We start from the raw sequence: 12585 nt of genomic DNA on the forward strand, positions 1-12585 counted from the left end.
GCTGAGTATGGATGTGTCTAATGGTCTATTTTCGTAAGGAAACATTTTGCTATATATGGAACTGATTACAAAACTAAAGTGGTGTAAGTAAGTAAATATAGGAGTTGACAGAGCAAATAGCATCAGAGCTCGACATACAGCACTTCAATCACAAATGGATTAACAGAAACAAAATCTTTTATTTCCCCTTTTAGATTAAAAACAATAGGAAAAGCAGCAAATTAAATGTCATTAACGATTCACCTAGATCCAAAGTGTCAGAGGAGGATTTAATAACATTGCCGGGAGCAGTGCAGCAGTCCTCGCCACCTTTAAGGAAACCAAATGGGACGTTACTGCAAAATGGATTTAACGATGGTATGCAGTGAGCTCATTAACATAGTGAATAGAAAGTATTGTACATCCAGCACTGCGGTCCGCTTGTTCATACATAATTGAGATAGACCGAGTGTTCAGGTCATCAAGGCCTTGCCTTCAAGTATAAATATGTTACATGTGTTGCATTGTGGGATAGCTAATTGTGCCCATCCATTAAATAATGTGCCTATTATACTAGGATTTTCATTCTAAATTTATGGTGTTTCTGGCATGAATTTAATCAAAGGGATGAACAGAATAGGCACATGATTACTACTGGACATTGAGATTTCTAAAAAGTGACACCAATAATTGGAAAGGTGTGCCATTGGCCAATCAGATTACTCTAAAGGGACACATTTTTTAAATTGTTATTGTGGATCGATGTGCCTCATTTGCGCTGGGACCATAATGTAACAAGAGAAGAATAGTAACAACTATGAGGTTTTGCGATTCATCTGAACATATTCAAATTTTTGCATGCCCAGATCAATGTTGAAGTAGGCTGGGCAGCGTAATACCGTCATTTCCATCTTTTTACAGTTCATTTTACCTGGCGAGTTGATGAATAAATAAGTATATGGGACAAAATTAATAAATCACTGTCAAGACAATTGGCAGCCAATGTCTGGGTACCATTGTGTACCTCAGCAGAACATAGGAACAGGCGTCGGCCTTTCAGCCCGTTAGGTTGTTCCGCCATTCAGTCAGATCATGGCTGATCTATACCTCAACTCCATTTACCCGTCTTGCTATATATCCATTGATACCCCGACCTAACAAAAAGCCACCGGTCTCAGTCTTGAAAGCTTCATTTAACCCCCAGCATCCACTGCCTTTTGGGAGAAGGAATTCCAGATTTTCCCTACCCTTTTTGTGGAAAAGTGCTGCCTGATTTCACTCCTGAATGGCCTAGTTCTAATTTTAAAATTAATACCCTTGTTCTGGATTCCACCACCAGAAAGAGCACACAAATCTAGGCTGATGCTCCAGTGCAGTACTGAGGGAGTGCTGCACTCACTGTCAGAGGTGTCGTCTTTCAGCTGAGACATTAAACCGAGGCCTCGTCTGTTCTCTCAGGTAGACATAAAAGATCCAATGGCACTATTTCAAAGAAGAGCTGGGGAATTATCCCTGGCTTCCCGGCCAATATTTATTCCTCAATCAACATCACTAAAAAATCTGCTTATCTGGTCATTATCATATTGCTGTTTGTGGGAGCTTGCTGTGCACAAATTGGCTGCCACGTTTCCTACAGTACAACAGTGACTACACTTCAAAAGTACTTCATTGGCTGTAAAACACTTTGGGACATCTTGTGGTCGTGAAAGGCACTACATAAAGGCAAGTCGCTTTTTTTTATCTTATTGAATCCTTTTATCATTTAAAGCACCTCAATCCTCTATACTCAAGGGAATACAAGCCAAGCTTATGCAACCTGTTTTCATAATTTAACCCTTTAAGCCCTGGTATCATTCTGGTGAATCTGCACTGCACCCCCTCCAAGGCCAATATATCTTTCCTGAGGTGTGGTGCCCAGAACTGAACACAATACTCCAGATGGGGTCTAACCAAGGCTCCATACAACTGAAGCATCACTTCCTCCCCTTTGTAATCTAGCCCCCAAGCAGGTATTCATTCGTTTTACTCATGTATTGCTCATTCTTAAGCATACAAGGTAATTGGTGCTTTTTTCCCCCTTTGGTTTGGTGTCTTCCATTTTCAACAGAAGCTGCTCATTGTAGTATCATAATGGTATTTAGTGCTTATGATTTGCAGCATAGGGCACACAAGGAGTTCTGCATTAAAACTGATTGACAAATAAGTTAATGCACGGTTGTTAAGAATACATTGACAATACGCAGATGATCCACAATGCCAGGGGCAAGTTGAAAATCTACTCCAGTGACTCTTATGCTGCCTTAGCTGGTGGAAGGATTGTTGTATCATTGAATTTTGTTAGACATCTTTCGGGGTATTTATGCAAAACGTTCCCTCTAGAGATTAATTAGATGAGGTAGAGTCCACATCTGTGGAAGGAGCAGACTTGATCGGCTGAATGGCCTTTTCCTGGCCCGTGATTTGTATTTTCTTATGTATTCTACTTATTCCATGAGTGATTTATACTTTAAAAAAGATGTTGTTCCCAGCAAGGTGATCGCTATGAGTGCTGAGGAAAGAAAAAGTGTTGGACCCAATATCTACATAAGCACTTCCAGGATGTAGAATAAACCTCCCTATCTATACCCCCGCCCCACCACCCCCTTAACATCATCCCTTAACCTGAGAAAAACACTACCTGCTACACCGTATACTACTAACATTTCCTGTACCATCTATGTTAGCAGCCTCTCTGAATGGGCTTGCCTAATTAGTGCCAAATTTGGGGCAGATTTGTAGGATGGGCTTAGGCTGGGTGGAGACTGTCCAAGAGCCTTTCCCTTTAAGACCTTTATAGCTGAAGAAAGAGGAAAGTTAATTCCTTCAGTCCAGAAGACTGTATTTGAATACCGGTACCAGGCACAAAAAGGTAACATTCTATTGCACTTTGTCACCTAGAATCTCACTGTAACATTTCAAATACTGCCTGAATTGGGGCTGTTTAGTATTAATTCATCAGAAACTGTGCTGATTCTGAAGTGATCAGAATTGAGCAAGTTTGGTTTAATTTGATAAGCATCAGAATTTAGCCAATTTGGCCTATTTTGTACAGGCCAGTGGGCAGATTCCACCAAAACAATTCCTTCCCTCTACCCCATCTCCCGAAGAAAAGGGATGCCACTAATAAATAACTGGTGACCTGCCCAAGCTAAATGTGAATATCTGTGAGTAACTTCTTACATAACAATTGCAATATTGGAGTTGACGAAACATTCAACATCCTGCAATGTCCGATGGTCGCAGACAGCTTCCAGTAAACCCACGTACACCACATATTCCTATTCCATGGTCACCCAGGAGATTGAAATGTGGCCAATCAGTCACAGAGACCCTCCCCGGCAATCTTGCACAACCTGCGAATTTGGATAGCTGTAATTCAACCTCACTTCCCATTCCAAAAACATGCTGGCATATGCAAAGAGACAGAATGAAGTCTGAGTGATGAGAGACTGTTACTCGCTGCTCTTGAATAAGTTGACCTCTAATTGTTCTTAATTATATTTCATTTCTCCATCCAGATTTAGCACTTACTGCAAGCAGCTTGCTGAAAAAGAATGGACCAATACAAGACATCAGGGAGAGACCAAGGTCTGCTGACATTCTGCAAGAACTTTTAGTTCAGGGAATCTTAAATCAGGCCCACAATGAAGAATGGCAAGAGGTTCACAGCCCTCTGGTACGTGCTAACTTCCATCTTCTGCACATTTGGGAACATGAAAATCAAACTTGGTTTTCACATCAGCATTAAACCAAAAATTAATACAATGATTTGTTTTAACATAATATAAGGAGTAATCGAGAAACACCAGGAAATTAACTATCTTGCACATGTACGGTTGTTCAAAACTTGTGGCTGCAAATCTTTCTCAATGCCCTCAGAAGCACCACCAGCATTGTTCCTTTGAAGGAGTTCCAAGTATTCTATGATGTTATGAATTAACCCAGTCAATTTTCTTTAGTTGTTCTGTCATTCCTTTGAATTTAACTTTTTTAAAGTTATGTACCCGACTCCTGGTCTTGGATATTTCTGACTCCCTGATCACATTAAAATGGATCATTCTGTGGTCGCTGTTCCCCAGGGATGCTGCAACTTCCATATCTTGTACATTGTCTGGGTCATCAATGAATTACCGGGTCAAGGCGAGCATCGCCTCTCGTGGCTTCTTTGACATACTTAGTCATGAAGCACTCATACATGAGTGTACCAACTGAGACTCTAAACCAGTTAGTTTTTCCAGGTTACATTTGGTTGATTGAAGTCGGCCATTAAAATTATTCTTCTGTTCCCTCATTTGCTTCCTGTCTCTTCATGGAGCAAACTGTCCTACTTCTTATGCTGACCTGGCATCTGCTGCATTCTCCTAGTGTTAGCTTGGGGTATTTTTTTCACATTAAAGAAGCCTAACCAGAGCAATTCATGTTGTAGCTTTCCATCTCCCACAGGACCGAGTCACAGGTGTCCCTGACACATAGGGCTTACGTCACCTCCTATTCTGTCCACTCTGTCTTGTCGGGACACTGAATATTACATTCATTTCTATCCTCTGGATTTAGCCATGCTTCTGAGTTTTCCATTACATTGTAGTTCCCCACTGCCACAACAGCCACCAGTTGTGCCATCTTATTTCTAGTGCTTCTAGCATTCACGTATACACATCTTACTATAGATTTACCTCCTACCACATACCCAGTGCCTGCCTATTCCGAGTGTGATGGCCCGTAACACATTGGTTTACGAGCTATTATTTTGCCTCCAGCTAGGCGCAGTGCTCCAGCACTGAAATACTTGTCTAGGTGTCTTCACTGAAAGCAGAACGTCCAAAGGAAGTGTGTTTTGGTTGCTCTATGCTTGGATTTTCACTGTGAAAATCCCTGCATAATATACATTAAAAATGTTTTAAATTAGGAACTGTTCCATGGTTTTAATATTGTATTTTTGAACTGTTTACTTCATGAGTTTTTTTAAACACGTCAATTTCTCTTGAATGCTTTAACAGTCTTTGAAATTCATTTTTAATACATTTTTGTTTATTACCATGTTAGTTTGACGTGAAATCAACTGAGGGAATCTTAAAGAAGTTTCCATCAAGACTCAATAAGCTAAGGAATGAATCAACTAAACAAAAGAGTGCGACAATAGAAGAGATTGAAAATAAAATGATAGCAGCAGAGGAAAGGAGGAAGGTATTTTATAGTACTAACCTACACATGAATCTAATTATTTTTGCACACCAAATTGTATTAAAGCAATGACAATTTACAGTGTTTTAATTTTTCACACATGCAGATTGGGTGCAGGCGATCCCACTGCTAAATTGGTGTGCTTTGCTCCCGTTCTATGCTCGAAAAACAGACACACACATACCAATTTCCACCCGTAGAACTTTTTGTTGCCATGTGCAATATTTGTCCATCTTTCTCACCCTGTGCCAGCACTGAGAACTCGCATGTTAGATATGAGACAAACCTCCTTGTACTCTTTCCCAATTATGTGCCTTAATTACCTTTGGAGGAATACCACTTTCCACTACACTAGTGTGGCACTTCCATTTCCCACAACATCCACCCATGCGGGCTGCTTTAGTGAAGCTGCCAAATTAGTGACAAATCGTGGCTCATTTTATGTTGTGACCTCATTCCTGCTAGGAACTTGGTTGAGACTGTCCCAGCCCAATTCATTGGCACCCATCCAGCTGGCAGAGGAAGGAAAATGTTATTTAATGAGTCTTGGTTGGTTTGAAACCCAGATCCTAGAGATGAAGGAACAGCATGCAAGCCCACCATCTACTCAGACCTCCCCAAACATCCTTCATCTGACCTGCTCCTCTTTGAACTGCGGAAACAGCCATTACATGATTCGCGAAATGGGCCGAGACGCCCAAGAGTCACACAGGCTTTTCCCGATCTCCTGCCGTGACTTCGGCAGGAGATTGCGCAGCCCTCAGACAAACAGCATAAAGGGTTTCACCAATCTCCTGCCAGAGAAACTCCCCCCATGAATCATAGAATAGCACAGCACAGAAGGAGGCCATTCGGCCACTTGAGTCTGCGCCATGGGAAAATCCAGTCGAATGTTTCTTATTTTTAATGAGTGCTGAGGCAGCATTTTCCACTTTTGTTTTTAAAAGCAGTAACAAAGTTATACTTTCTAAAACACAGACGTTATAGGGATAATTTTACAAAATCATGCTCCTAGCGAAGAACTTCCCCTACTGAGAGCATATATGGGAGAATTCAGGTGCACACTTCTCATGATTTTTCCAGAAATTCATGGGGAACTCACGCATACACTTGTGCTATGCGCTCCTAGCAGGCCAAGGTCTGTCCCGGGAGTGTTATTTTGTAAAATTGGCCCTTATGTGAGTTGGTCATTATCGGGTGTCAGATATGATTTGGGGATACATCAAAACCAGTGCTTGGACTGGGAAATAGAGAAGAACTGTTGAAAATAAGTAGGCCAGAGGGAGTTAAAGGTTTCCTATTTTAAAAAAAATAACTTGAATTTATATAGCACCTTAAATGTGCTCAGCATGCCCCAAAGCACTTCACACCAAGTGAGTTACTTTAATCTGTTCTTGGTGGTGTCAATTGAAGGAGTCCAAGTATAATTGGAAATTGCAATGAACAAAACTGGCAATTATTAAATAAAAAAGTAATGTTTATTCTCAGATAAAAGAAGTCAAGTTAAAGGAAAGACTGAGTAAGTTTAATTCTTCGGTGTTGATAATCCAAGACCAACCTACTAGGAAGCCTCCAGTACCTGACCATGCAAAATTGGAGGAAATTGTTGAGAAAATAACCATCAAACAGAGAGAAATCCAGCAAGAGCAGCAGGAGATGGCAAAGGAGAAAGATGAAAGCAATGACCTGGTTGGCAAGACTGGACAAAACCAACAGGAGAGCAAGGTTAATGCTGAGGACTGTTGTGAGGTTGTAGAATTAGATGATGGCCAGTATTTGACAACAAAAACAGCCGAAGAAATAATTGTGGACAAAATTTGAATCAATTCTGCAAATCATACATCAATTGCCTAATGACTTGCAAATACTGTCTTGGGGAAAATTTTCCTCTTAACACCCGTGTTGCGTTGTCTTGAACCAAGAATTGCCAAAGTCTACCAAGCCATTGTGAAGAAAATTATTCTGTGTCAATAAAGGTTGCCCATGATGATTTTGCTTTTTCCAGAAACTCCTGCTTTTTAAAAAAAATGATGTTTGGCTTGTGATGCGCCATCAATTACTCAAAAGACTGCGGTTAAGCGAGTAACAACCAGGCTTTTATTAACTAAAGAATGAAGGTCTAGTCTCGAGTGGTCGACCCGTCCAGAATACTAAGGGACTGGGAGGTAGTCACTTATATACCTGGAATAGTGGGAGGAGTCAGCCGAGGCATGTCCAGACCTGTACCTAGTGGAATACACATACACATACAGACAGGTATAACAGTGGTTTACCACATTCACCCCTTGTTTAAAAATGAGTCCGGCGGGGTGAAGTGTATTTAAAAGTTCGTGTATTGGAGTCTCTCCGGAGGTCTTGTCTGCCGCTGTGATCGACGTGGCGACGGTAGGGGTGGTGGAGCTTCCGGCGTCGCGTCCCGTGTAGGCTGGGGCACTGGAGTGTAGTCCTCGTGGGTGACGGTCCAAGGCGAGCCGGCTGCTGGGGTTGGATATCGGGTCGTGGGGGGGGGTGGTAATGGGTAGTGGGTTACAGCAGTCCCCGAGGGTGTCGTGGGGGGGGTGGTAATGGGTAGTGGGTTACAGCGGTCCCCGAGGGTGCGAGGTCTCGTATGGAGACTGTGTCCTCCCGCCCGTCCGGGTACGCAATGTAAGCGTACTGGGGGTTGGCGTGGAGGAGGTCGACCCTCTCGACCAGGGGGTCCGTTTTATTGGTCCTCACGTGTCTTCTCAGTAGTACCGGCCCTGGGGACGTCAGCCATGGCGGTAATGCTGTCCCCGATGTGGACTTCCTTGGGAAGACAAACATTTTCTCGTGAGGGGTGGCATTGGTGGCAGTGCAGAGCAGTGACCGAATCGAGTGGAGCGCATCGGGGAGCACCTCCTGCCAGCGGGAGGTCGGAAGGCCCCTAGACTTTAAGGCTAGTAGGGCGGCCTTCCAAACTGTTGCATTCTCTCTTTCCACCTGTCCGTTCCCCCAGGGGTTGTAACTGGTGGTCCTGCTTGTGGCTATACCCCTAGTGAGCAGGTACTGGTGGAGTTCGTCGCTCATAAACGATGAGCCCCAGTCGCTATGGATATAGCTGGGGAAACCGAACAGGGTGAAGAGGCTGTTCAGACATTTAATGACCGTGGCACTGGTCATGTCTGGGCAGGGGATAGCGGGCAGGGGATAGCGAACAGGAAACGGGAGTACTCGTCAATGATGTTGAGGAAGTACACATTGCGGTCGGAGGAGGGGAGAGGCCCTTTAAAATCGACGCTCAGGCGTTCGAAAGGGCGAGTGGCTTTTATCAGGTGGGCTCTGTCTGGTCTATAAAAGTGCGGTTTGCACTCAGCGCAGACTTGGCAGTTCTTGGTCATGGTCCTGACCTCCTCAATGGAGTAAGGCAGGTTGCGGACCTTGATGAAGTGGAAGAACCTGGTGACCCCCGGGTGGCAGAGGTCATTGTGGAGGGCCCTCAGCCTATCGATCTGCGTGCTGGCGCAGGTGCCACGCGATAGGGCATCTGGGGGTTCATTGAGCTTCCCAGGCCGGTACAAGATCTCGTAATTGTAGGTGGAAAGTTCGATTCTCCACCTCAAGATCTTGTCATTTTTGATTTTGCCCCTCTGCTTGTTGTTGAACATAAAAGCAACTGAACGCTGGTTAGTGAGCAGGGTAAATCGTTTTCCGGCCAGGTAGTGCCTCCAATGACGCACAGCCTCCACAATAGCCTGGGCCTCCTTCTCGACCGCGGAGTGTCTGGTGTCCGGGCCCTGGAGGGTTCGTGAGAAGAATGCCACAGGTCTCCCCGCCTGATTAAGGGTGGCGGCCAGAGCGAAGTCGGACGCATCACTTTCCACCTGGAAGGGGATGGATTCGTCCACTGCGTGCATGGTGGCTTTGGCAATGTCCTCCTTGATACGGTGGAAGGCCGAGCGGGCCTCTGCCATCAGGGGAAAAGAGGTGGATTTGATCAGCGGACGGGCTTTGTCTGCATAGTAGGGGACCCACTGGGCGTAGTAGGAAAAAAACCCTAGGCACCTCTTCAGAGCTTTTAGGCAGTGGGGCAGTGGGAATTCCATAAGGGGACGCATCCAGTCCAGGTCGGGACCGATGACCCCGTGTTCCACAACACAGCCAAGGATGGCGAGGCGGTCTGTGCGGAATATGCACTTCTCCTTGTTATATGTCAGGTTCAGGAGTTGGGCGGTGCAGAGGAACTTCTCGAGGTTTGCGTCATGGTCCTGCAAGTCATGGCCGCAGATGGTCACATTGTCTAGGTAAGGGAAAGTGGCCTGCAGCGCGTTTTGATCGACCATCCGGTCCATCTCCCTTTGGAAGACGGAGACCCCGTTGGTAACGCCAAAGGGAACCCTAAGGAAGTGATAGAGGCGGCCGTTTGCCTCAAAAGCAGTATACTGGCGGTCTTCGGGGCGGATGGGGAGCTGGTGGTACGCTGATTTCAGGTCAATGGTCGAAAAGACGCGGTACTGCGCGATCTGGTTGACCATGTCAGCTATGCGGGGGAGTGGGTAGGCGTCCAGCAGGGTGTAGCGGTTTATTGTTTGGCTGTAGTCGATGACCAGGCATTGTTTCTCGCCGGTCTTAATGACCACAACCTGGGCTCGCCAGGGGCTGGAGCTGCCCTCAATAATCCCCTCCTTCAGGAGCCGCACCACTTCGGTTTTGATGAAAACCCTGTCCCCGGCACTGTATCGCCTGCTCTTTGTGGCGATGGGCTTACAGTCGGGGGTGAGGTTAGCAAACAGTGGGGGGGGTGGGACTCTGAGTGTGGAGAGGTTGCATCTGGTGCGCGGCGGGCAATTTGGAGGCTGCTGGCTGCGGACTGTGAGTGGGGGGAGGGGGCCACCGTACGCCATCGTAACGCTTTTGAGGTGGCACTGGAAATCCAACCCCAGTAGAACGGCAGCGCAAAGTTGGGGCAGGACCAGGAGTTTAAAATTATTGAACACAGTCCTGTCTACTACTAGTGTCACCACGCAGTAGCCGCCAATGTCCGCTGACTGGGACTTGGCGGCCATAGAAATCCGCTGGTGCACAGGCAGGACTGGGAGAGAGCAACGCCGCACCGTGTCGGGGTGGATGAAGCTCTCTGTGCTCCCGGAGTCAAAAAGGCAGTTTATTGCATGGCCGTTTACCTTAACGTCCATTTTGGACCGAGCTAGTTGGTGGGGTATCGTTTGGTCCAGCGTAACAGAGGCCAGCGTAGGGGTCGGTGTGTCGCTGCAGGTATCAGATGGGGGGGGGTTGGCGGCCTGCTGCGTCCCGGCTGGTGTCCAAGATGGCGGCGTCCATGATTCCCATGTGGCTGGAGTCGTCCAAGATGGCTGCTGCTGCGGTGGTTCGCACATGGCTGGGGAGGCCCAAGATGGCGGCCCGCACGGCCCACACGCGGCGCTGTTGGGGGCCCAAGATGGCGGCTCGCACGGCCCACACGCGGCGCTGCTGGCGTTCGGGGTGGCTTTGGCCTTGCAGACGCTAGCGTAGTGTCCCTTTTTCCCGCAGCCCGAGCAGGTCGCATTCTTCGCCGGGCAGCGTGCTCTGGGGTGTTTGGCCTGGCCACAGAAGTAGCATTTCTGGCCTTGGGATACTGCTGTCTGGCTTTGGGACACTGCTGCGGTGGTTGGGCCGTTGTTGGGCTGTGGCTGGGGTGGCACGGTGCTATGGGGCTGTCCTACCGTGTCCCAGGTTGTCGTTTCCCGCGGCGTCCATGGTGCAGAGGAGTAGGCATCCATGCCCCGGTAGGCTGCGTCCAGCGTTAGTGCGATTTCGGAGGCTTTGTCGAGGGTGAGGTCACTCTGCTCCAGCAGTCGCTGTCGGGTGTAGTTGGACCTGTGGCCCACTACAAAGGCATCCCGGATCAGTTCCTCCGTGTACTTAGTGGGCGTTACCGCCTTACACCCACAGGCCCGGCCAAGCACGGACAGTGCTTGGAGGTATTCCTCAGTCGATTCCCCAGGTTGTTGCTTGCGACTCCCCAGGAGGTGCCTGGCATAAACTTCGTTCACAGGGCGCGTGTACTGGGTCTTGAGGAGCTGGAGGGCGGCTGTGTACGAGGTCGCGTCCCGGATGACTGAGTACACTCGGTGGCTCACCTTGGAGATCAGGACAGACAGTTTGTTCGCATCCGTTACGACCGCAGTGGAGGCAGTCAGGAATGCCTCGAAGCACATGAGCCAGTGAGCAAACTTGGTGGAAGCGTCCGCTTCCCGACTGTCCAGGTCCAGGCATGCTGGTGTGAGGATCTTCTCCATTATAAAAAATTTAGTTAATAAAATTGATGCGCCATCAATTACTCAAAAGACTGAGGTTAAGCGAGTAACAACCAGGCTTTTATTAACTAAAGAATGAAGGTCTAGTCTCGAGTGGTCGACCCGTCCAGAATACTAAGGGACTGGGAGGTAGTCACTTATATACCTGGAATAGTGGGAGGAGTCAGCCGAGGCATGTCCAGACCTGTACCTAGTGGAATACACATACACATACAGACAGGTATAACAGTGGTTTACCACAGCTTGTACAACGATAAATCAGATAAGAGGTGGAAATGTTCCAACACATTGCCGCATACAGTGGTGGAGCATGAGTTCGCATTCTATGATCTCAGAAGTGTCGTATAGAGGATAGAAAAGTTCCCCACAAGTGGAAAGGGGTGGTTGAAGAGACTTTGGAGGGAGAGTCAACCTGCACTCTCCCAGGACTAGTATCAGGGTGAAGGCCTGGGAGCAAGTTATTTCCCATTCTTCTAATCCAGGGATGGCGTGTACTGTGGGAGGACCCAAACTAGAGGAAGGGGAGAAAAAAACATTACCTTTCAATTGACTTAAGTGCCTGAAATAGAAACATAGGAAGAGGGGGCCATTCAGCCCATTGAGCCTACCCCGCCATTCAATTAGATCATGGCTCATTTGTACCTCAACTCCATTTACCCGTCTTAGCTCCATATCCCTCGATACCCTTACCTAACAAAGATAAATAAGCACTCTTAATAGTTTTTTTAATGGACCGGTAACTTCTTGATAGATACTTGTCAGAATCCTAGTAGTACTGAGCTTGGTATGTGTGGATCGTAATATTCCACAGAGTAGAATTACATTTGCAGCACTGCTAAATAAATTGAGTAGCATAATATGTCAATCAAATACTTTAGCAACGCCACAAGCATTAAAGTCATTTTAGCCTCCCGCTAGCTGCCGGCACCAATTAATGACAGTGCAAGATTTCTACAAGCCACAGTTAGATGGGGTAGGATTGGCAGTTCTGTATTCTTCTGGAATTCAAGGGCTTCCATCAGAATTGTGATTTTTAAAAATTCCTTTTGAATTATGTGGTTCTTTTCATGGCATCGACGATAATGTAGAACTGGCACCATATCTACTTGTG

At 46.6% G+C, this 12585-nt stretch overlaps 1 protein-coding gene across 1 annotated transcript in view; it reads left to right on the forward strand.

The window, feature by feature from the left end:
• The window catches only part of stmnd1 (stathmin domain containing 1), a 43140-nt gene extending 35951 nt beyond the window's left edge, over positions 1-7189 (forward strand). Inside the window, exons 2-5 of the mRNA XM_085988890.1 lie at positions 195-357; positions 3537-3694; positions 5062-5202; positions 6688-7189. Coding sequence (XP_085845016.1) covers positions 195-357; positions 3537-3694; positions 5062-5202; positions 6688-7020 — 795 coding nt within the window. The 3' untranslated portion in view covers positions 7021-7189. The remainder of the gene's footprint in view (positions 1-194; positions 358-3536; positions 3695-5061; positions 5203-6687) is intronic.
• Positions 7190-12585: the final 5396 nt, after the last annotated feature.

Source organism: Somniosus microcephalus, chromosome 5 (assembly GCF_052327205.1).
Source record: "Somniosus microcephalus isolate GS21.2 chromosome 5, FLI_Smic_1.0, whole genome shotgun sequence".
NCBI lineage: Eukaryota > Metazoa > Chordata > Chondrichthyes > Squaliformes > Somniosidae > Somniosus > Somniosus microcephalus.